This window comes from Lepisosteus platostomus, chromosome 2 (assembly GCF_059453375.1).
Source record: "Lepisosteus platostomus isolate fLepPlt1 chromosome 2, fLepPlt1.hap1, whole genome shotgun sequence".
NCBI lineage: Eukaryota > Metazoa > Chordata > Actinopteri > Semionotiformes > Lepisosteidae > Lepisosteus > Lepisosteus platostomus.
Window position 1 is genome coordinate 10,328,003 of NC_142612.1, and position 27,008 is coordinate 10,355,010.

The following is a 27,008-nucleotide window of genomic DNA, read 5'->3' on the forward strand; positions in this document are numbered from 1 at the left end:
CTAGGGAATTCCGATATTCAGTATGGATAAGGCAAAAATGTACCGTACATTCATGTTTTGTTGAGATTTTGGATAACTATTATAAGTTATTATACATGAACTATTATTATACATTAACTAGTCATTAATTAGCTATAATCAATGGTTCTCATTAGGCAGTTGCAGATTATATAATAACTTTGATTCCCCTATAATAATTACATAACTTTTTTATTGACTGTGGTTCTATTAATATGTCTTCAGTCTTTTAATATTTAAAAATCTTTTTTTTTAAATGTTCAGGACTGACTTTGAATATGTGAGGCAGAAACACTTTCTTTGAATCATGTCTTTTTTCCACTGATTTTGGTGTAGTCGTTTCACTTACAGTATGAACTAAACAATCAGGAGTATACTCCAGAACAAATAATACAACATGCAAGAAAAGAATACAAATCAACCAATGTTGTAACAACTGCTTATTTCAATGGGTACATATTTTTACCATGGTTGCTGTCATTTCAGCATTGCTCAAGTAACCCACTCCTATTTACATCAAACATGCTTCACTGGCCTTCAAACATCACAAATCCAGGTTAATGCAGACATAATAAGAAAGTTTAGAAACATCCAGAACGGGGTCTATGAATTGTTCATGGGATGATCTTGTTTTGATGCCTATTAGAGAAACTCTTTAATAAAGCATACAATTTCAGTAGCTGGGGTAAGGATATAAATGAATATGCAACGTGAAGGCAGTATTTGAGAGGTAGAGCTCACTGTTACACTTGACACAAAGGCAGTTTTTTTAAGTCAACTGGAAAACAAATGGGCTCCAGAAAATACTAACAGTGGATCTCAACCAATGAAATATGAAGGAATAGTGATGGGTGTTTAATAATTTCCAAAATACAAATGTGCCATATATCTCAACAAAGCATAACTGTTTGAACAACAGATCATCTACTTACCATTCTGCCTTAACTACCACTCTTTTTGGATTTTTTTTTAATCTAGGCAAAAAGAATTGATTATTACAGTACAATACTACTGTTTAGTGCTGGTAATGCAGAGCCAAGCTATCAATTTATCTCCACGTGACTATTTGGCTGCAATGTCTGGTTGAAATCAATTCTTATTTGAATGGGAATCAATGTAAAGCTCCTGTACAACGTTCTCAAAGCCAATTAAGATTAAGGGTCCTGCACAACAGCTATTTCATATCACTTACTAAATTTCCATACAATGAAAATGAGCAATGTTAGGCCTTGATAAAGACTTGTCCCAAGGGTAACAAATTATGGATGGAATAGTTAGACCATTCCTTACAGTAACAGTCACTGCAAAGACAAGAGTACAACAGAGTGTAACAGCAATGACCCAAAGAAATGTACATAGTGTCCAAAGATCCCAGCAAAACAAATCTTGCGAAGAAAGAGACTTTCATCATGTTAAAAAAAATCAACAAGAATTCATAGCATTCCACTCCTGAGAGTGTCTTTAGTGATAACAAGAGAAATCGACTGTCTTGAAGGTTACACATGTTCTTTAAAGTGTTTCAGAAGTCTTTTCAGCAGAGGTAATGTATTACATCTATCAGTCAACTCATATAGAATCTGAAAACTCCTTTCGAAAAGAACAAAGTGCATTTTTTAAAATGGCCGAGTCCAGGTATCATCTGACAACATTTCAACACCCAAACTGGATCAAATCAAAGGCTACAGAGCAGGCGTCACTGTCAGTGATCATGACCTCCCTGCTGCCACATCAACTTGACGTGTAAAGAGAAAACAAAACAACTAATAAAAGAAAACCTGAAGTGGAGTATCTAATTTCCTTAGTGAAATATACTTGGGAACAAGAAAAATGAAGAGCCAACCTTGAGTGCACAACTGTAGGACCCATCCATGCAGCCTCCCACCCTTCCATCCACTGTGTAACCATTTCATCCAATTCAGAGTCAGGGATCCAGAGCCTATCCTGGAGAACAATGGGCAGAAGGCAGGATTTACCCTGGACAGGATGCCAGTCCATCGCAGGGCACACAGAGACGCGTATCTCACACAGGGGAATTTTTCCCAGAAGTCATTTAACCGACTAGTTTGTCTCTGGACCATGGGAGGAAACTGGAGCACATGAGGGAAACCCACATAAACACGAGGAGAAGGAAAAAACTCCTAGAAAGCAACACTAACACTGGGCCTACGTGTCGTCTACATGCAAATAAATATTTTACGAAATAAAACACCTCATAGACTTTAGGTGTTTTTTTTAAGATTTAGCATCACCAAAACAATCAGCAGGACACACTTCCCTGTGATAGTTCTACAGAGTTCCTTTCTTATGAGATCATATTTTTTTCCCAATGACTTCCAGTTTTTGCTCAATGCGACATAGATGTAATTCAGCAAACATGAGAAGATTGTAACAGACTGAGACCATTTTACTAAACATGAAAAAGTAGGAAAAATCAACTGGAAAATCAAATTGACCATTAACTTTTGAACCAACACTCTCTGTTTTTCCAAAACACACTGCATGTCGCTCATGATAATATGTATAATCCATGACAATGTATTCTTCATAAAACCAGCTGCCTGTAGACCAAAAAGAAAACCATATAGCAGTCACTTAAGCTCATTTAAAGTTTCATTAATGCTAGATAATAAGTGCCTACAATGACAACACAAGAATATGATGTTACAAATTCAGGTAGACCATTCAGTCTACCTAGATTCTTTATAGCAGTCCATATAGTTAAAACATAGCAGTAAAGCAAAACAAAAGAAAGAAAAAAACAAGCTTGACTTGCTAATTGTGGCAGGTAAACCAGGGACGAAATAATTTGTCTACCACTGACCAGATGTGAGAAGAAGGAAGCAAGACTGCTTAAAGACATCAAAGACTGAATTTAATTTTATCTAATTTCTTTCAGACTGAAATTCCCTGAATGAATACATGGAATACAGGGCTTTTTGTTCCACTATGGTAAGTGTTTCAACACCTTTTGGACACTGTGGATAAGGTAAAGGTTGAATATCCGAAAATGTGAATGATATAACAAAAGAAAAAACAGTGATGAAGGTGTCCATTACAATGTCAGAAAACAATACCTAAACCTAAAATAAGAATAAGTAAGAGCTATATTGGACCGGTGACATTTTGGACAGAATAAAAAACACAGCTCTAGCCCTTTCTAGCTTTTTTTAACCTTACTGTTTGCATGTCAGTAAAACAAATGCGTACTGTAAAAGAGCATTTCGTACAATCTCATCTTAACAATGGGATGGCTTGCACAGCATAAAAGTCAAACTCATTTATTATGCTTCTCTAGATATAAACTGAAAATCTAGTAAATCAATATCTCTGGATTTACTCTAATCTCTGAAAGAAGTGGAACGAGTGAAGTGAAGGCTGTCAAATATAAAAATGACAGGTAAATTACTATAATAATAACATTCCTCAGAAACTAATTGCCTGCTTTCTAGATATGAGGTCAACATGTTATGCTGAAATCACAGCGTTAAATTCTTAAACTCTTTCAGGATTTACCAGGACTTCATCATGCAAGAACAGCTGCTACATTGACATCCAGCATCCTATTTGTATGGATGTCATATAAATAGACCTGTTGTACAGCATCACACATTTTAATTTTATACATCGAAAGACCAGATGATCTTCAGCCATTTAAAAACTACTAAGCTGAGCAAAAAGAGCTTGTGCAGATGGGATCAAGCCTTGACTAATCTTCATCTGAATGCAATCATTATAACTCTCTTGCTGTCATTAAGGAAAAACTAAACAATTAGCATACTTGCATACTCAGTTTAACCCAATTAAGTGCATTACACTTTACCATCCAAAAATAGTAAGTCTGGGCTAAATGGATTGTGTCTGGGGTTTTTCTACCGTCTTTCTGTATATTTTGAGTTTCTCTAATATTTACAGCCTTGTTAATTTAGTTTTGATGAGCATAACTTTTTCTGGGGTTGTGAACATACAAATGAAATAAAGAACTTTTTGTCAGAGTGGTAGAACTCTTTGTTTAATGAGAAAGTAGGTTTATAGAAATATCCATTCTAGGTGAAGCATTAATAAACACTGGAAATGGAATGGAAAAGACACTTTGCCTTCACTGTGGTGCACTTGTATGACACTTAATTTTTCCTCAATGTTATGACAACCTTACACTCACGGTAGGTGTGTATTATGCCTAAGACACTGAATAATTCAGCTTTCTGTGGAGTCCTTCCAAAGAATCTTTCTTGGTGAATGATTTTCTAAATATATTACACTACAGTGCATTCTAAATTTGAATCCCCAGGACCTTACAGTGTTCTTAAAAGTATGATATGACAAATTATTACAGAACGGTCTGAAGATTCCCATATCTGATTTACATGCACACAAGAGCCTAGCAATTCTACTTCTTGGTGAGGTAATGAAAGAAAGCATATCAGTTTTTTATAAATTTTGAATCCCAAAATGACATACTATACAGCTTACCATTTCATGTTAAATGTATTGACTCTTTTAGGACTATGTATGTCTAAAAATAGAACACTTGATATATTAGAATTTCTGTTGGGTAAGCTACTGCCATATTTTACTATTCAAAGTAACAGAATTACACCATCAATATCAGTATCACATAACATCAAAACAATCAACTGAGAAGTAATTTTAAAGGGGAATGCTTTTAAAATTTCACATCGTAACCTAGAGCAAGTTGCACACTCTTAAGATCACAAGGCGCAAATCAAAATCATTTGCACCAAGATGAGGGAAGTTCTGTGATGATAATACTTTCTAAATGGATTTTTCATTTAAAGATTTATCTTTGAGTGCTACCAAGTAGGCTGATTGTTATATTGAAATATACATTAAAAAAAAATATTGTCCAAAAATCTTGAATAGTATCTAATCCATTAGATTTCCTACTGCAGACTGTATTCTTGTTCTTTAATGTTTCCTAGCAGTAATTGTTACTCTTATGGAGCTGTGTTCTGGTGAAGTTATCCAAAAATATTTTTATTGCTGCGACCCTAATTGTTCTCTTGAGGTCAACACTGAGATTTAATTACAAGGTCAAACTGTCTTGCAGCAACACTAATTAATTCTCATGCCCTTTCCTTTGGTGAAAACTCAAGACTGCATCTCATTATTCTGATCCAAGAAATGGAAATTCTTTATCTCACAGTGCAATTGTTTCCGATCGATAGGAAGGCTGGAGCATACAGTTGATATGATAAATGGTCCAAGAAGATAATTACACATTAAGCTCAAGCAAAACTGCTTTTCAATAACTTTGCAGAGGCTTCAGGGTTTCACATTAATTGAAGTCAGGACTCTGACAAAATGCACTTAATATCAATTAAACACGATAGGATACACCCCCTACAAAAAAAGGAAACATTTACATTGTAGTTCAATGTAAATGTTAAGAGCTACTTGTCATAGATACCAATGTTGGTGACTTATAGAATGACTCGATTCTGAAGAACAACCCATCTTCCACTGGAGAAATATACAATGCCCTCCAAATAATTCATACCTCTGAAGAAAAAGGAACAACAAACATCATGCAAAAGAATTCTTTGCATACTAGATATTGTGCCTTTCTTAAACAGTTCTAATAATCATACACTGTAATCATAACAATAGTGGACAGGACAAAGTGATTTTTGGCATAAATGAATTCCAGAAAAAACAAGGTTTCTATTTATTCAATTTCCTTTAAATAAAAATCCTCAAAATCAAATCAATAATAACATTTTCAATTTTAAGTGTAATAGGAGCCTTCCAAAATATGCAAAGGTTTCCCGTCTCCCTGAAGTATAAAACAGGTAACACATGGGAGACATTCAACACTATCATGTTTAATAACCATGCACCATCATGATTACGGTGCGAAATCACTCTGAAGATTGCAGGCAAGCAGTCATCGACCTTCAATATGTTGGAGGACAGCTATAAAAGAATCCTTAAAATGCTGAATCTAAGACTTTTCACTATAGTGTCCGTTATGAAAAATGTAAGGCTACATGTGCATTGTGCCAACACAGGAGGAGAAACAAGTGACTTAGGATGTAACCTTACATCAAAACGCAACAGTTGGAAGATCTAGAACACAAATCCAGGAAATCTACTGATCAACATTGCTTTGCAATTTCTGTAATGTTACCAATGATTTCCTCTGAAATCCTCTTGAGCTGAAATTCTTACTACAAAACTACAGAAAAAAATGTTCTTTCATTCATTTCATTTCTTTCATTCTTCACATTCATTTGGTTTACTGCTTTTAAATATTATAACATGGTTTTTTGAAGAGCATCTCCATTCTTACAAAAACAATCATACAGTTATGTAACTACGGCCCAGAATCAACAGCGTCCTGATCTGCACAATACTTGGTTATTCAGAGGTGTACCTTTCCAAGTACCAACATCAAAAACCTATAAGTATTAAAAGCATATTAATTCAGATAGCAGATCTCAATGCAAGCCATGCAGACTTTGAAAACATTTTTAATAATTTTCCCATCATTCTTTCTATTTTCATAGATACATGTAGACAATATGTCCAAGTTCCTAATCTGAATTTTAATGTAGCCTAAATCAGTATCCCTAACAAAAATAACTCAGATATTTCATAAACGTATAAAAATAGGCCTATACACAAACTCTACTTAATGCCGATCAAACCCATACCCTCATAGAATTTTGAGATGGGTCAGGAATGCCAGGGATTGTTATGACAACGATCTGGGCCAGCACATATCCAAAACAATTCACGGAAAAACTGAAACACCAATTTGGTGCCATAATATAAAACAACAAGAAGTATTTATTTTGCAGTTACTTTTTCACAGTACCTCCCTCTTAGTTCAACTGATGAAGTAATTTCTTACTTCTCCACTTTGTCTCCTGTGTAGTGAAAAATGAAGCGTTTCTGTATTTTCTGAGAAAGAACACATTTTCAGAATTTAATCTTTGATGTAATTTTACTAACTTTAAGTTCTGACATAACAATCACAAGACACAGGCTAGAAATCTGTTAACCACTTTTCTTTGAAGGAGCTATTTTCCCACCACTATTATTTGTATTTTACTTTGACCTGACCAAATTTTAGCTAGGTTCACTTGAAGTTTTATCTGGGCTGGTCCAGTTTTTAAGAGGATAAGATCTGAATTTTCAGCCTCAACTTACATATATAATGCATATTTTAATTGATTACCTTGGTTCAAATAGCTTGTATCTTCAAACTACCTTTTTTTAGCTTTTTTTGTACAGCAGAAACTGAGTAGTGCTACTGAGTAGTAGCTGTAGTAGTAGTAGCTGGTGACAATCTGTTTACTAAAACGGACAAAACTGGGAGCCTGCAGCTGTGGTTTAGCACAAACTTTTGGAAGCAACTGTTTCAACCTCGACAGTGTAATGATGTGTGACTCAAAAAAGTGCATTGCTGTCATTGTGGCATTTGTCATATGAGCCATCTTTCAGACACTCCTTTTTCACTCGAATGACTAATTTTAACGCACTGCTATCAGTGTGATATCCTCGTCAGACTAGCCCCCGGGTCAGTCTCTCTCCTGCACGCTGCTTGGCAGGCGTAGCGGAAACAGAATGATCTTGGGGGCATGAGAAAAAAAGTCACAAGCAAAGACAAATATCAAAAGACTAGGCTATTTTTGCAGTTGAGAGCAGCATGCACTTATCAAGACTTCAACACTGGCCCCTTATTTGGCAACAGGCAACCTCCAGATAGGGTACAGTTATTCACTTCAGAATGCATGATGAGTTTTATAATTTAAGTATTTTTTAGTGCATGATAAAGGCCAAAGTACCGTAAACAAAAAGTTCTATTTACACATTTGATTTGATATGCCTACTTATTAACCATAGTAACTAATACAATGCTTTTGAGCCACAAAGCTCTTGGCTTGAAGTAGTTTGCTTCATAAATGACTTCTATATACTCTGAACATATGCAGGTTCTAAATATAACTATGTGCTGTACATAAAGTAACAATAAAAATAATATTATGGTCATTAAAAGGCTTACCTAATGTGTCCTTAAGGTTTTTTACAAGTGATCCTTTCTTCAGGCTGTTCTTGCGTTCCACGTAGTTGGACGGGACATAGCCCATCTTATTGGAAGCGTTTCTTACCCTCCACCATGTTTTGGAGTCATCAAGGAGCCAGAGACGCTCATTCTTCTTGATGTCAAGTTCTTGGTCCTGTTGCGCTGTGTAGTCCCACTTGGCTATAACAATTACCTCTTCTGTCATCTTTCATGGAGTCCTTCTGCAAAGACAAGAACACACCAAAAAGATCAGTATGGCTCACATAATCAAAAAGGAAACTATTTACTGACCCATGAGATTAACTGCAGGATATGGGGTTATGAAACAAACTTTGGCCATCATGCTTCAGTCACAAATGGCACAATGGTAAATACAATGTACAGTAGATTATTCTCAAGTATACTGCATCTCCTCTGAGCTACAATTCAAACAGGCTCAATAGCATCAACTAATCCTTAATTCGTATTAATTCACATAATTCCTGCTAATCTTATTATAGAAGTGGTTTTACAAGAAACTGTATTCATGGTGCTGTTACAGTGTTTGTACATGGTTCTTAGTCACACCCAGAATTTCATTACAACCATTTTCTAAAGTGTAAAATTCAAAATATTAGAGCTAAAAGATACAAGTACTATTAAAATGTTAAGTTCACATCCAAATTGTTAGAGTTTGTAATTTAAAAATGATCTGAACAAATCCAAGGCTAACTCAAACACTAGCATTTAAGCTGTATGACATTTCTTGGGTTTTGAAACAGCTCTGCATGTTTGCTTAATATATGAGAATTTTTACACAACCAATCTCTCCATTGTCTTCAAATTCCATCTCCGGCAAAGAGCGTTGACAGGAAAATTAAACTGGCAAAGAGAAATCTTATAGTCCTAATAATATGTCTAGCAAATTATGTTCAGCTGCTCTTCAACATGTATGTTAAGAAATATATTCCAGAGCTTGGCAAACAGGGAGAAAGAAAGACAATGCCCTTCAAAAGTGCTTACTGTAGTCTGCATCTGCTGCAAGAACCTGCGTCACCCACAAATACTGCTGTGACAGGACATTCTTGGTTCCAGGGCTAGTCAGCCCACTGCTTCCCAATCGTTCTGACACCACTCGAAACAGAGTGCAAAATAATATGCCAAAGGATACAAGGTACCATATGAAATTAGGAAGGAATGCCTTAATCATGTTACCACCAAGGTGTAGGTACCAGCTGAAATGAGCTGGCCATCTGTTTGGATAGCAGAACTTATGAAATAGAAAATGACATTTTTCCTCCCTTCTGGCCACTGACATTTGTGCAGATTTTCATGAACATTAAATAAAGTTCCTCATACCTCTTACAAAATGAACATTTTGGAAGCCTGAAAGAAGACTATGAATACCAATCTATATTGAACCTATTTAAAAAAAAACATGCAAATGCAATAAACTTTGATATGTTGTGAAGCGAGCCTTATGGCAGTATATTTTGCATGGGTATTTACACGATGCACGCATACCAATGCTTACACCTGGTACAGCCAGCTTCACACTTACGTCTTAAACATTGATTGTACAGCAGACAAGTGAAAGCAATGATTTTGTTTCCTGTGACATTTGTCAAATCTGATGGGAGTTTGTTCAATCATTCAGGGATAAACTAGTGCCTAATGTCTATTGTGTCTTCAAGGCTGGAGAAAAATTTATCCTAAACATCTAGCTTAAATAAATAGATATCTATTTTGTAAGTAATTTTTCTGCCATTTATTTTTCCTGACCATCAAGAAGTTAATCATGCTTTTGAATTACACTGAAAAAGATTTTTCCACAATAAATGTACTGTAGAATTGCATATCTTGATTTCCTAGTATTTCAATATTACATGTTGAAATTTATGCTGTTTTATAGAAAACCACATATAATAAAGAAAAAATGTCTTTATCTGGAACTGGAACTGCCAAAAATCTCAAAGCTTTGGAATTTAGCAAATGGAATCAATCAATTCCATCTCAATCCCACAATTCCACTTAACTCCATGTGTGCACAAACATACTGTATTACATCAAACTGCTTTAATAAATCTGAAGAATAGCATTCTTACAGTAGCCCTGGCTTTGTTGTAAAATACAAAGCCTGTATGTAAATCATGCAAAATCATCCCAACAACAGGTACCAACAGGACTCTTGAGACATTGCCTGTCATAATTGCAAGTGAGTCTATTAGTATGACAAAGGTGATGCAAATATTAACATGCGTTCTCAAAAGATAAATAAACAAATGGGTAAATTGCCATACAACCTTATTTAAAGAACTAGGGCAAACCTGAGCAGCACAATATCCAGAGATAAGCCACTGTATTTAAGACCCATATGTAAGTTTAATTCATAATAGAGAAAATTATAATATCCCCAGTCAATCAAACATTCTCACCACTCATGTATGGGTTTAGCTAATCAGACCTGTGGGCCGAATACATCACATCCTGATGAACATTTCAGAATACCATCAAAATGACAAAGAAACAAATATATGTTTTTGTATTAAGTTATACAGATCCTTTAACTGAACCTTGAGGAGGTGAAAATATTCTTTCATTAATGTCTCGTGGTCCTACATTTTTCATTTTTTGACAAAACCAAAACCAGGGAGAGAAGGCGGCATGTTTCTTCAAATGCTTCGTCTCCACCGGAACTCCAATTCACAGTTTTTGAATAGAGATTGTACTTCTCTTGCTCAGACGCAAAAACACAGCGATGGTTTTTTGGGATGCTGTGCAATGTTGGGAAGTGACTTTCATCACAGCTTCAGGGTTATTCGATGCATACAGATTTTTGGAAAGAGAAACAGGATAACAAAACTTTCAACTCTAAAAGCTTTTTGATTATACACACTGTGATTTAACAATGGTCTAATTAAGCTACTCTTTCTCTTTAAGTAGTAAAGTATATTCACTCTACAAGGGAATGCTATTTTAAAGCCCTCAATGGAGGCCCTGCTGAATATTTTAGCATTTTCCACTTGTATCCTAACCAATCCTGCCATACAAGATTACATATCATGAATATATTTCATCTTCAGTCTAGGGCTGATGATCGCAAGGTGGTATTAATTGGTAATGGTGGTCATTTTGCTAAATGTGTTGTTCAGTACATTCACACAATCTCCTTTTTAAAGAAAGCCCTTTGACACCCTTGGGTTGCTAGTCTGAAGGCCACAGATCCCTAAGATGGAGGTGAAGACCAAGATAAGACTGTTGATACTGAAGTAATGATTGTGAGGGAGAAATTTGATTTTTCACCTGAGCATAGCGCTGATTTTGGTCACACTAAATAGCAATATCATCTACAATGCCCTGGAACAAACTGATGATGGCAAAACTGTCAAGAGCAGTATCTGGATTTTTCACTGGAAAAGTCTGAGTGAAGTATGGTAAATTCTTCTTCAATGTCAATTTTGATATTCACGAAAAAAATCAACAGGAACAAATATTCATCAAACATGGAAATTGTGACTATGCTCTGCTGAAGCTCACACTATCCAAATTGGAAATCAATGGAAATATTGAAATACTGAATCCCTTTGAAGAGATCACCAAGAAGGTTCAATTAGTGCAGATAAGACTGCCAGCTGTATTATCACATGCCTGAGGTTTACTTCAAGTGATAGCAATTGATTATGGATTAGTTTAGCATGACACTCTTACCAGGTTGAGGTCCAGGTTGTATACAAAATCTACAATACTACCTATACTCTAAAATTCCTCTCCGAAGTTCAACCCAGCTAGCCTACAAACGTAAACAAATACAACATGTTTTTTCATGTCTTCAATTTGTACATACTGTACACAGCCTGTAATATAAATCATTATTTATGCTATGTTCAGTGGGAAAACAAATGAAATAAAAACTATATGGTGTGCATCTTTCAATACTTTATTCATGGACTAATGAATACATAGAGTACATGGGATGGTATTACAATTGATTATTTTAAGCTTAAAGAATTTGAGTCACAACTTAATATGCAACTACAATTCATGTGGAGAAGGAACTGAATTAGCAAAATTGACCCCAACTCCGACTTCAAGGACAGAATGCTGCAGAAGCTATAGTTAACACTTCTCTAGGATTTAAGACCACCCTCTAGGAAGCCAAACTACATACTGTTTCCCTGATTAATGTAATTGCATAAATGTGTCTGAGTTCAGTTTATAGCTGCTGATAAAGCTTAATCAGACAAAACATACCCAGCCACAAATCTTACTGAGTATTGTAATCCTATCTCGGGAGAAGCTCAGCTATTTGAAAAAAAAGTAAAATGTAGTCCTACCATTTGAAGACACTAGTTCTTCCACTCCCAAACCCAGAACCAATTGGATTGCAAATGGAATTCAAATCCCTGCTGTTGTAGAGGGACAGAGATCCAAAGGTTTCTGTGAGCTGGAATTTGTTGAAGACGAAGCAGCACAGAAATTACACTTAATATACTGCTTATGTCTCTGGGTATATGGGAAGAATGGAAAAACACTTTTTTTAAAATAATGCTCTAAAATCTAATATTCCTCTCTTTAAGAAATATTCATCTGGTGGAATAAACAATTTGATGCAATGTGCAATTATACCTGGAAACGTAGCCTTTTGGACCATACAATATAAAGAGCACAAAAAAATCGGCAGGGAATATACACAGATTACACATTCAGGATCTGTCTCTTAAAACAGTGTGACTCACCTTGCATAAAATACTGCATGTTAGATAAAGAAATAAAAAACCAAGACATTGGTTTATGTGTTAGTGAGTCACAATTACCCATCTTGTGCGTCATGCAATGTAATGTAAGATTACGGACAAGTTGACCACCTTCTGTTTTTAATTCAAATAAACAATAAAAACTTGAAAATATTCTAAATCCTAAAATACACACCAGTAAAGCTTCAAGACAATGAAGTCTTAACTAGTCTTATCTAGTAGTAGTGAAATTTACTTCATACTTCATAGTGAAGTACATAGACTAGTTATAGCTATAAGTACTAAGGACATACTGTATAGCTATAACAGGGAAAAAATGCATATGTAACAGTCACTCTTCATCTATATGTATAAATTAACTTATGCTGTGCCTAATGTAAACAGTTGGGACCAATGAATCAAAAACATTAAATGCAAATATTTTAAAAATAGAATTAAAATGGTATTTTTCCCAGTCCTTTAATATTCCACAAGTAACATTCTATGTCTCAATATTGTTTTGTGCAGTGCAATAATCATGTAAATGCTAGTCCAAGTGTTTTGTTTTTGGAAGCTTACCTACAGGATTTATAAGATGTCAACACCTCAAATCTATATTTTGTGGAATTTATTTTTGTTGTCTGCACCCCTGTCCGCATACTGTAAATAACATTTTAATAGAGGACCTGCATTAGCCAGTCTTTCCTCATAATAATGTATGCATCCTCAGTACTCGCACACATCAGAAACCAGAGATTAAGGCATGATGGAATTATTCAATTTATATACAAATATAATGTTATATATAAAATATAATAAATACCTACTATTTCCTTCTTTCTACAGTTGCTTAGCCTAAGTTTACCACCTTCCTAACAGCACTCTAAGTAAAAACCTCACCACATCATAGCACTTAGTTAATATGTTAAACTGCTCTCATAAAAAATGTGCAAAGCAATGTTTTGCTTTTAATTTCAGCCAACTTAATTGACTTCTGTAGATGAAATCTCAATCTTATTCATGGTCTTATGACAGTTTAAAGGGCTTTATACCTGACACCTTTATAAATGTCACAGACAATTAAACTGAATACTGCAGTGTAAGAATCTTTAGTGTTAGAAGAAAATAAACCTTGAAAGGTCATATTTTCAACTATGTGCTAAAAACAGACTTTCAAAGGGAAACCTCTTCCATAAAACATTCTAAGAAAGAATATGAGGCATGAAGACAGTATTGTCTCATTTTGTGACAGTCAATTCATATAAAAAACACCTTAAAATATCAAACAGAAGCAGGTAACGTTTCAAGTCAAATAACTATCTAATCACAAAATAACAAAAAATGTATTCAGTTCATATCAGTCTCATTTTCCTTTTTGGCTGACAACCAGTATTGGTTTTACCTACCTTGTGGACACTCTACATATAAATATACATGGCAAGTACATGGTATAAATTGTGGACACAACGTTTTTTTGACACCATATCGTTAGGAAAAACATCTTTATATTTTATCTGTTGCACAGACTTATTCCCTCATAACAAATAATGTAAATGGGGGTTAATGCGGACTGAGAAGAGGTAAATATTCCCCGGAGGAAATCAAGAGCAACATATTTCTCCACAAGAATCAATGCTTCAATAGCAGGGCATAATGACGTACTGAAGTCCACTTGTGTAAATTCACGTTTTCTGTGTGAAAATAGAAGTCACTTTTGCGTCTGTAAACAGAATGATTACTCTAATGACCCAATGAGTTGAGCAGTTAAATATAACTTAACCTTGTCTGAAGCGTTGCAGAAACACTTCCAATTTGAGAATTAACAATGAATGGGAGAGAGCATGTTTGTGTGAGTGTGTTTGCCATAGAGCAAGCTTGTATGTATGAATTCGGAGTAAAAGACCTTTAAACATTGCGCTCATTTAGACGAGCTAAAATGTTATAGTTGGAAAAATGATAATGCATACTGTATCACGTACAAACAGTATTTTAAAATACTTATTTTAAAATCAACTTATAAAGAGTATAACTACATAAAGTTAGAAAAGACGTAAAATTACATTAGCATGTCAACAGCTTAAAAATAATACAGTACTACATATCTAAAATTATTTGATATAATGCAAAGCTGTTTTGCTATAGGTTTACTAGAAACTTTCCATTTTGTGCGCTCTGGATTTCATTTAGGATGGAGATCCCCGTTATGCGCAGGGGCGTATTCATAACAATACGTTCACAAAAAGTCAATGCCATAAATGCGGAGAGACGTAACCTGGGGAAGACATTTAGCGTGTGACCTTCTACAGATTTAATGCCTAGGAAATACGAGTCAAAAGGTCACTGGAACTGAACAAGGACAAGACTTGCAACTATGCATAGAATTAAGCAAACTTACATATGCCCAATCAGTGAACAGCATATATGAATTCATGCATATTTATTATAATGCAGTACTCTGTACAAGGTCAGCATGTCACCTGTTAAACACCATTGTCTCTTTGCTGTGACTACCAAGCTTCGAAGCAGACTGCACAACCTTAACTGACTACCCCTCTTAACTTTCCAAAGTGTGCTGAAAGCTCGTTCTGTGTCCTATTTGCATGTTAAAAGACAAGTGTATGCACACATGGATGTATGTCCATGTAAATTTTACATAAATGTTCTTAGAAAAAGTCTCTGTGGAATCTGTCCTTTTTAAAATGAGCAACAGCAAATGTCTGCAATCTCTGAAGTGTATATCAGTAGGATTTCTTATGATTATTACATTAAGTGCATTTCAAAGGGGTTAATTTGCTATGCAAAGCAAATTCAATGATTCCATCACCCTATTGCTTTAAGGATGTTGCCACCATTTGCTCAAGTCCTTATCTGACATTTGATATAAAGGTGTAATTTACTCTTAGAAATTTCACCTTTTAATTTGGGGTTTGTGCAAAAAAGGGCTCAAATTGAGAACTATAAAATAACAAATAGGGAAAAAAAACAAGTCTATATTTTGTTGTCATCTGGTGAATTTACAAAACTATAAAAGATTTTAAAATTTATCTTGACAGCCATGGCAAACTACTAATTTTAGCTTCTTATTCAAGCATCTCACAACTCATTAGTGGCATGAATGGGTTGAACAGTTGTATTTGTGTATACATTTTGAAAAGACAAAAACATTTCTGCATCTGAAACAAACTGGATGATGCAAAACTATATCAGTACAATGTAACTGCAGTGAAACCTGGGACGCGGCTACATTTCTTGTAAAAACTTAACACTTCTGAAGTCACTGGCATTTATGTCTTAAGTCATTATGTGTCAACGAACATAAAACCTTTGTGCCAAACCAAAAATTATTCTTTTATTCGTGACCTATCCAGATTTACTGGGTGAAAAACAGAAAACCAAACTATTCAAAGAAAATGTTCACATACCTTAAAGGAAGCTGTTAAATATGACTGAAAACTTGAAAGAACATTAACTTTCCTTTTAACTATTTTTAATCTTTATTTTTTAACTCATTTCTTAGAATAGCTTAGCTGCTTGCAATCATCCACCTTAGAAAGCACATGTCTCTAACATGTCTAGATAAATCAAATTTACAGAAACAGTGACATTACGGAGAACTGAAAGCAGTAACTACGCTATCCTTGCACTATGCTTGTCTATCCAATACTGGTAATAGTATCGATCCAGTATTAACTTATTACTTAGATATGAATCATTTCCATTTACAGGGTAATATGAATGTAACAACTGTGAAGAAACATTCTGCACAAAAATACTACACATGACATATTCTATGCAAACTTGTATGTACAATTATATTTATCTAATGCTATCCTTTTACTCTCAGTGTAAAAAGGCCTGGCACCATTAAACATTCAACACCAAAGAGTACACATGCCTGGGGTAGAGAAAGCTAATCATAATAGGACAAACTATAAAAGTCATTCATCTTAGTATATCCTTAAAACTATACTAAAATGTGTGAAACGAGAACATCACTATTTAAGGGACGGGCCCATTACATGAAGAAAACAATACTATCTAGAATTTAGAGAAGACATGTTTTAATATGCTGCACTGTTCCAGGACTTTTGTCTCAGACTACTATTTGCCCATATAATAATATATGTGGAATAGAAAGAGGCTTACAAAATCACAAAAGATTTAGAATTTATTCAATAAGTAACCAGACTTTCCTGGAAACACAAAAGTCAATACATAATTTATCATAAACTGAACACACTGTGTAATCTTTGCAAGAGGATTTCTTGGAATATGAATTGCATTTAGCCGGCACTACAAAGATAAAAACTACTAAAAAAACAACAGCAACAAACTCTGATAATTCCACTCCTACTGCTCTCTGTAGAAATTACTCTAATTCTTTAAAACATGCCAGATGTTTGTGGGATAAAGCAGGAACAAATGAAAATTTGTAAATTACTCATCCCACATTTTTGCACTGACAAAACGCTTAGTATCCTGCAGCTTCACAAAACATCAAGCATTTTGGGCAGTATGCTATAATTTTCAAGGTTTTAGCATGCACCATGTGTTTTCAATGCACTCCACACCTGACTGAGCAAATTAATATTCTTACAATGCACACCCCTTCCACAGCATGCACCCATGTATAACATGTAAGCAAACATATTGAACCTGCTTTAATCAGCACTATTGTAAACAACACTCAAAGACACTGTACACCCAATTGCATGATGGCATCCTGGTTATAAAACTCTTGAAACTCTCTAAATTTTGTAAATCACAGGGTATATTTGTAACACTGCAACAATTAACTTTGATGACCCAAAGAGTTTTTAATCTGTGTTACTCTACCAAACCGATATAGGGAACTCTTATCCTTTTATGTTATTTTCAGAGATAGTGTTAAGGACAGTGGACAACAGGAAAGATGCCAAAACAGAGCAACTTGATTTAACTTGAGAATATTGAGAATACTGACCAATTCTGATTAAACAGTGTTGCCTTAGGAAAGAATATTTGTGCATGTATTTTAATGCTTCAAGTTGAAAGGTCTCAGTCTCTGATATTTTCAAAATTATGGGTGTAGAGCATACACTTGAAACCTAAATGAGTTTGTTTATTCCTCCCATTTCTAGTTTCAGAAACACAACTTTAATGCCAGTTATATAATTCTGATACTACTGTGAGTGGATTTTCATTTGGATTAGCATATGTGCAGAATCCTACTGCTGGGATTGTATTCAATAGATCCAAAAGAAAATAAATGAGGATTTTTTTTCATGACAGTTTGCCAAGAGGGAAGGAGCCCAGAAAACAGTCAGCACTATTACTGTTACTATATGAGAATCCACTCTATAAGTTTCAAATGATTTACACTTAATTGTTTTATTCAACAAAATGTCTGCAATATTTAAGACAATCACATTTATGGATTTAAATTGACAACATAAAAAGAGCAAGAAAAGTTTTAAATTCTAAACTACTGTATTTCACCATAAAATTGTATTAAAAAATAACAAAAAAAATTGCAAAACAAAAAACATTTTTAAACAACAAGTAACATGTTTGAATTTAATCAATCTACAGTACATGGCTAAATTAATATTTTAAAAGCCTGGGATAAGTTAAAGTCTCAGAATTAGTGTAATCCCTACTGGGCTAAACCACCTCTTGGCATCTGTTCTCCAAGTGCTATTTACATATACTACTCAGGTTCTATTTTTCTTCCACAGTCCTGTCAACTTCCTCTTGACCAATCGGAGAGAACAGACGCCCCACACAAAATGTGCCCCATTTTGGAACTGAAATCAGGATCCAAGAGCAGTAAGGGAGCAGAATGCTGCCCTTCCACTCAAATTACATCAGGCTTTTTTAAAGGATATTGTTTTTAAAAGGCAAGCCATGGTCCTGAAGATCCTTCATTCATCGTCTTTTACGGGTCACCCCTTAATAATAAATTGAAAACGTGTTTTGATCCTTTAATTGGTTTATGTCAGGTTTGAAGCTACAGGGTTTTAGGATTTTACTTCCAAATGATTTATAAATCATACAAATGAACAAATTACCTGCTTAAGTGGTCATGAATTTATCCCAGATGTTTAGAAGTTCAAGAGTTAATACAAAATGAAATATAAAATAGAGAGATATTGGCTCTCCAGCTCCTGGTGTGGCCTCCAGTGTCATAGTCAGTCATTGCATGTTCACAGCATGGATTAAAAAACAATAATGTAAAACATTTTGGATCATCACTTATTTCTAAAAGGTTTTTTAGTGTTAACATAAAAAAAACTGTCTGAGATGTTTTATGCACCCACAACAATTTTAAAAGGTTCTGAGTTTAAAAAAAAGGACCCGGCATTCAAATGTGTTTCCTAAAAACAGACAAACCACAAAAGAGTGGAAATGTTTAAAATGTCCTTTACATGCCAGTTTATTTTAAAAGAAAGCAAAATCAGCCAGCATTTAGGCAAAAACTAAAAGCAGCACCACACAAACATCTTCTGAATTAAAAATACAGTAGAATTGTATGCAATGCTTCAGGTTCTTCCCCCCAGCAGAACTTGTAAAACAGAAGACTAATAGTAACATATTTAGCTTCCAAGACTATTGGCTTGTTTTAACACAAAAAAACCTAAGTATTTTAATGTTTGGAGAACACACCTTTTCCACGAAAATGGAAAGAAAAAACTGTATAACAACAAATATAAAAGTATTGAACTCAAAGTAAAATCAAGAATAGAAAACAATCGAAATCATAAGGATGCATGGCCTATGCCCCCTTTAAATTACTTACATAAGATCTAAAAGGTTGCAAACATCACAGAAAAAAAGCAAAGAAACTTTTAATTAATGTGTATGTACAGAATACATCATAAACCTGTAATGTGAATTGCATAGCTGCTGGCTGTTAAAACAAATGTTGGGAAAGAAACAAAAATAATCACAGATTTACCTCTAAATCAATACTATATGTAGTTTGCTGAAAACTTGTGAAAACAAAATAGGAGGGAAAGTCCTCAAAGACTGAGGAGATCAAAGTGAGTTCCTAGAATTGCCCTGCAAAGGGAACATTACAACCAGTTGAGTTATTCAGGAGCACTCCAAAATCTTTTCATTTCATTGTCTACAACAAGACTCCTGATAAGAAATAAAAACGCTTTGTTAATGTGCTACCTTATGTTTCTCAGAGCAAACAACAAAGAGAAACTGACAGAGAGGAGCCAGTGATCAAAGAAAATTAAATTGCAACAATTCCACATAAAAGACATTACCAAACAAATTTGCCCCACTCCAGCACCACCTAGACTTAGAAGATCAAGGCAGCAGCCCACAACACAACACGTAACATCCTGTAGCTCAGACACCAATCTCAAAAACAAGACACCAAGAAAGCCAAAAGCAAAATGACGACTGTCAGAGATTCTATTATCTCAGTAAAACTGCAATTCAAAGGAACCCAAGTAAGAAAAAAATTAGGTATTTCCAAGTAGCACAGGCTAACATACTCCAAGGCCTATACAACATGATAGATAGCACAGGTGCAAACCCATTGCTGTTGTTCATGCTGGAAAAAATGACATTGGTCATAAAACCATAAGACATTCAAAGACAGTCAAACAAACTACATCGACTACATCAATAGTTTCCTGAGGAATGCTACCTGTACAATGCAAAGGCAAGCATGCAGAAATCTAGAAAACAAATGAATGGGAGCAAGAAATTAAATACTTAGATTTAAAGTCTTTATTACAAACAAAATGTAAGAAACCAATAGTACTGTATTGGCAGCTGACTGCAGTCCAATGTAATTTGAAGAAACACGGCCACCAAATTAAGAAATTATATTGCAGATTTATATAATGACAGCGGGACTGTACGTGTTAAATCTTGGGAGATTTTAATTTCCTTCACATGGACTGGAAAGTATTGTTTCCATTCCACTTGCTAACTTCGATGACAACAGACATGGTAACTATCTGTAGTTTGTCAGAATAGAATTAGAAAATAACACTTGCACAAAGGAAATGTGATTTACAACATACCGTATTATGATTACATTACCTAATTGTACAAGTACAGTCCAAAAAGTTTACATTTCAGCAATGTACTCACTATGACAGAATGGAAAAACGATTAACAGTAAAATCCTTCCATTTATATAGGGATTTTAATCCCAAAGACTCTCACAGCACATTATATATTGGAGAGTGCTTGTTTCTTCCAATATTAATATACAAATCACCTAAACAAGTGACTGTCATTATGTACCATTAACTCCACTACACATGGAACTTTAGGAAAACCAGAGTGTAATTTGTATACAGCTGTATACATTTGTATAAATACAGATTTTATGTATACAGCTTTTTGCCTATGGTATAAAACACATAATGTTTACAAAACAAGGCATCAGTGAAGCTCTCCTTAGGAAGAAAACATGTATTTATGAACAGAATTATAAGAGCATGCAAAAACTTGCTGCCAAGCCTTCTCTGTTAAAACCCATCTGAGTGACACTGAAAAGCATCCATTTGTGTCTTATGCCATGTACCAATTCTCACACTGCGCCCTAAACCCTTCTTCCAAGCCTGCACTTCTGTGATGTAGCTCAACTGTAGACCTCCAAGTGCGCGAGGATTATAAATGGGGGAATTGACACATCGTGTTCATTCAAGTTGAGCAAACTTGGCAATCTCACTGTTTATTCACTCATGTTCAAAGTAAAGTAAATAAGGTGAACTTGGCAATAGCTCAAAGCTTTGTAATATTAAATACATGTACTCTTAATTAACTACTATAAGTAAATGTAACTATTATCCGTGTAGAGAATACATTGCAGGTATTCATGAGTCGAAGTGGGGTGGCGAAATAAAAGCTTTATGTCAAAACTTCGTACCTAGAATACATACAGTATCACTCTAAAGTAGCCTAATGATTTTTTTACATAAAATATGACCAGTTTTAAAACTACATAATGTTAGATTTTACTAATGCTTGAATAATTTTTTCTTCTCTCCACTTTGATAGGCTAGATGATGAAACGTCCCCATTCTGCAAGGAATTCTGGGTGAGTTCCGTTCCGATGCGGACTTCAGAGAAGGGCGCATGGGGGTGCTCATGAGCACCCTTGTGAAACACAAATTTAGAAATGGGACACCCTGAACCCTTGCAGATTTGAGCGAGAATGCACATAAGAAGGGCCCAACTTCGCAAGTGTGGGTATTGATTCACGGCCTGTGAATTCAAGCTTTAACTTGATAAATTCACAAACAAGTTACCTGCAGTACATGCACTGCACTCCAATTTAAAAAAAAAACTATCTACATCTATTTACATTGTAAGATGGTTTTGGTTTAGTTTTCAGAAGTAACCACCAAGTATTATCTTCATCTATCAACTTATTTTTTTTAGTACAAAACATAGCAAACACCTCTCATCATTCTACCTCAAACAAGTTCACTCAGAAAGGAGTACTGAATATCTTTACAAGTCCATTTCCCAGTGCCATGCTTGGTTTCACCCTCACCACAGCTGTCATGTGTCAAGTTGTTTAATGAGTAAGCTTTCAGCTTTGGACAAACCAGTAACAACACAATCATATCCCCTTGCAAGTATAGGAGCAGAGAGGTTTATCATCATGCAAAGAGCATTAATACTGCTTAGTTCTTTCAAAAGAAGTAGTCAGACTATTATTCTCAAAAACTGAGAAATGAATGGCACAGTATTCTGGTCTATTAATTAAGATTTTCATCCCAGATAATGTGCTGTTAAACTGCTCCAAACAAACAAAGCTATTCATTATTCACCTCAAGAATTACGAGATGCATTTGAAAGTCTTGTTGCAATAGTTACAGTATATTTGTCAAAATATAATTTTAAGGAAACTATAAGTTGTCACCACACTCATACTCACAGGCATATTTTCTGCTGAGTTCTGTTGAGGTTTAAATTTCCCCTCCCCTTAGCTACTGTGCCCCCAAAATACTAAAAGTTTAAAACTCCCTTACACCCCAAGAAAACCTCTAATATATGTCAATTCTGAAACTGCACTACTCCAAAAATGTAATAAACTAGACATTTTTGGATAGCTTTAAAAATCAATAATTTTTTCAGAAAAAAGTAAAGAAATGATAACGTTTGGTAGAGTTTATGGAGAAACCTTGAAAATGTTAGTATTAGCCAGCAGCACTGAAAAGCCAACACAACCTACTGTAGGAGCTTCATCTGGTCTCTTAAATTTAACATCTCAAGTTCTGGCACAGAGAATTAGATGAAAAATTTTCAATAAGACCAAAACTATTTTTCACAGACCTTAATATTGCTTTGCTCATGTGCTTGTTTAATATGTGCATGCCAAAGGAGCACACATCTTCCTACATTTCCTTGAAAACCAATATTGGGTCAACAATTCAGATCATATTTACCGTATTTGAGCTTCTCACAACACTTACATAAATATTAGTGCTGATAAAAGTGTGGAAAACAAGAAAAGTATATTTTGCACTGTTTATATACTACCATGGGCATTTTAAAGATTTTTTACTTAAAGTTTTAAAATACAGGCCATCCTCCACCAAACCTCATAAAACAACACCTGCTCACAAATATTATATTAAATACCCAAAGCAGCTTTTGCGAACTTTTCCATTCATATTTATTTTCTATAAGCATCAAATACATTTTGTTTGAGGTTGTTCCTCAATGTGCATCCATGAATAGCAAACTTCTTTGACAAGAGCTATGCATTTGTGATTTATTTTTAATCCTAAGCAACCAGTATTAAAACCAACCAGTATGAATCAATTTAGTTGATTGTAAAATAGCACACATACCCACAGAGACTCTGGCCAACAAAGTTAAACAATGAAAGTCAAGTTGACTTATAAGCTGAAGAGTCTTGGAAAATATGACTAGTATATTGAAAAGAATGGACAAATTTAATTAAAGATCACAGTAAACTAAAACCCAACACAAATTATGTTTAATAAAACACTGCAGTGGTACACTAAAGTGTAAACCCAGAAGCACAAAACTTCAGTGTACTCCTATACTTATAAAATATACAGGCCCAAGGCAGACTGATCTATAAGGGAAATATGAATTACCAGGAAACAGTCATACTAAAGCAATGAACCATGACTTATGGGAGCATACATGTGCTATGAATGACATCAAAATCATACAATGCAATACACTTGAATGGATAAGTAAAAAAAATCCTAACAGATCTACTGTAAAACTCATCAGCAATTAAATGCTTAAAACTATACACCAAAAGGCTGGACACCCCCTATTTAATACATCAGACTAACTTAATCCCATTTAAATACTCACAAAATTAGACTGATCCCAAGGGAAGAACAAAGAGCTGAAGATTTAAGGCTTCAAAGCAGGAGGGCTGTTGAAAATGACTATAGAAACCAGAGGTATTATTATAGTAGCTGTCAGATTCCTAACAACATCCTTAATACTAGTTAAACACAGAAACTAGGCCGTGTTCCAACTTTACATCATATCTGCTTGAAAGTCTAACATCCCAGAGAGAGCTAAAACTGGAAATAATTGTAACTGCCAGTTTAGCAATGTAAGCATTTCAGACTTGCAACCCTTAGATTTGGTTTTGAAAAAAACCTATAAGCAGGCATTCTCACTGTTGCTGTAAAAACAGATTCAAAGAGCTTTTGTGTTTAGCATCAGACTGAAGACCAAGACATGAAAACCCATTTCCCCTGTCAAACTGCTGCCTTTTATTGCTTGCTTATTGTTAAACATTGATGAATTAAACATAGCAGCAAGAAATAGTCAATTCTTTGTTTAACCTTTTAGTACTTCCAGGTGTCACAGACCTCCAGGGGCAATTTTAACCTGGAATCATGTCCCCTTAAATATTTTGTAATACCTTTGTAAGTATAGACAGTAGAGGCCTGGTTCAGGGCTTATACTGGAACTAATCAAAACCTTTTTAAAATAAATGTTGTTTGAAGTACAGTATAATAAGAAATCTAAATAATAAACCAGAGATCTCCTTGCATCTTTCATTGTGCTACTGACGAACTCACGTAAAGAACACATTTATCACTTTTATACTACTTCAGAGAGGAGGAATTTTATACAGGGTGCTACTTTTGTCATTACCTTTGACAAGGATAGGAAAGGATAGGAGTAACAACAAAGAAAGTTAATAAAAATGTCTCATGTTTAATAAGTACAAAAGGGGGATGAACAAAAACTATTGAATACAGTTGGCTTTACTCAAAATGTGGTTATTGTGGTGTCTAAGCCACAAATACTATAGCAGAATTATGGTATGTAAAGAGTTACCAATAAGGTTTAAGTCATTTCCCTAGGGGTGTGGCGGGGAAATGTACTCTCATAGGTCTGGGGCTTGCGGAAACAGAACAAGGGATTTATTTTTTCCTTTGATGGGTAAGAGGCTGATCTTCACTGAAAGAGAAAATCCTTCAAATATCAAACCAATCACAAACTATATCACTGGTCTCATAAGTTAGTAAACATATTCAGGAAGCAGCAGGAATCTTACCCTTGTCTATCTGAAATGGACTCACTCTATTACTTTCTCTCATGCGTGGAATAAAAGCTAGTCACAGTCTACTTCTTATTGGGTTCTAGCTACCAAGGTACTTTTAGATTGAAGTTGACATTAAACTAGAGAGAGGTGGCCTTTTGACCCATCTAGTCTCTGGCTTTTGGTAGCTAATTCATACAGGGGTCTTGTGCAGATGTTCTTCAAAGAGGCGATGGTTTTGCTTTTGCCAACATGGATAAGCAGCTTATTCTAGACCTCAACAGCACTCGATGTAAAAACGCCCTCCTATTCTCAGTTTTAAATGCACTCGGATTGTGTCCTCGGATTCACGTTTCATTGCTATTCCTGAAGATGCCCGCTCTGTTGACTTCGTCAATGCATGAATGGTACACATGAATCAAATTCCTTCATAGTAGGTTTTAGACTAAACAGTTTAAAATACCATTGAACATAAGAACTGTTCAAACAAGAATAGGTCATTCTACACATCTAGCCCATTTAGTAGTTAGTAGTTCATTAATCTCTAGATGATATCCAAATATGCAGTAATGAAATAAGGATAACAACTTCAACAACATGGATGGGTAACTTGCTCTATAGATCCTAAGGGCCTCCTGCAGTTGGTTGGGAATGCACTTCCATGTAGTTTTCACTGGTGTTCTTCTGAGGTCCCTCTGAGGTTTCTTTGCTGTTCAAGACTAAAAGGGTTAATTTCTATCAGGCTGATAGAAGATGAATATGTCATCATCAAGCACCTTTCTTTTTCATACGTGTTTTCTCATTTTAGAGGTGAGGTTTATTTTTTTTTATGCTACCCACATTGTCACTCTGCAAGATGTTCACTTAGGTTAAACTGTATCTAAAACATTTTGAATTACAGAGGCTGTCAAAAGTATTCGCCCCCCTTGGACTCTGTCACACTGTGTTGTGTTAAAATGTGGAATCATATTTTAATTAGGATTTTTGGCCACTGATTGACACAAAACACTCTATAATGTCAAAGTAAAAACAAACTTCTACAGACCCTCTTAAATTAATTATAAATAGAAGTTAACTGATTGCATAAGTATTGATATTATGATTCCATATTGTAACACAACAACATGTGAAAAAATCCAATGGGGATGAATACTTTTGATAAGCACTGTACCTTCGCAGTTTTCTTATCCTTCTGTTTTGCTCAGAACCCTAACTTACCAAGCCAGGATTTTAGATCATTTATATAAGGGAAAAAAATAATGTCTAGCATTTTAGTTTCAAGTGCTGACATCCCCCATGTTTTTTTCCCCAAAGCATGTGAGTAAATCTAACATCTCCCACAACAAATACTTTTTGCTGTTGCTTCCACTACACATTCTCGTTTGTTGTATTTTCATGCCTCTCAGCATATTTTGCTGGTATTATGTGATGCCAAATTATACAGGGACAGAAGTTCTTTGAAAACTTAGCTGCCCATTTGCATATCACTGTTAAAGAAATAAAGTATAATTGTTTTGTTTGAAATTCTACTTGTCTTACAAAAAAAAAGCTCTGAACTAATAAACTGCCTGTAGAGTTTTCCTAATGATCTTTGCTGATATTTTTTCCTCTCTCTTCAGTCCTTTCCTCCCACAATCAAGTTGGATTCTGAACTTTCCGCTGTAGAAACCTTTTGGAAGGACCACAGGGATGTGGGGGTCTGGAAAAAGTTACCCAG

General features: G+C 34.9%; 1 protein-coding gene across 6 annotated transcripts in view; it reads right to left on the reverse strand.

The window, feature by feature from the left end:
* LOC148675894 (cytoplasmic protein NCK2) overlaps positions 1-27,008 on the reverse strand; it is a 90,211-nt gene that overhangs the window by 14,684 nt on the left and 48,519 nt on the right. For 3 of the 6 annotated variants that reach the window (XM_088597457.1, XM_088597493.1, XM_088597476.1), the window contains exon 2: positions 8,048-8,289. In XM_088597457.1, coding sequence (XP_088453583.1) covers positions 8,048-8,273 — 226 coding nt within the window. In that variant the 5' untranslated portion in view covers positions 8,274-8,289. Of the gene's footprint in view, positions 1-1,858; positions 2,235-8,047; positions 8,290-9,070; positions 9,182-27,008 lie in introns of those variants that run through there. The other 3 variants (XM_088597467.1, XM_088597449.1, XM_088597484.1) reach the window with 3 other exon arrangements.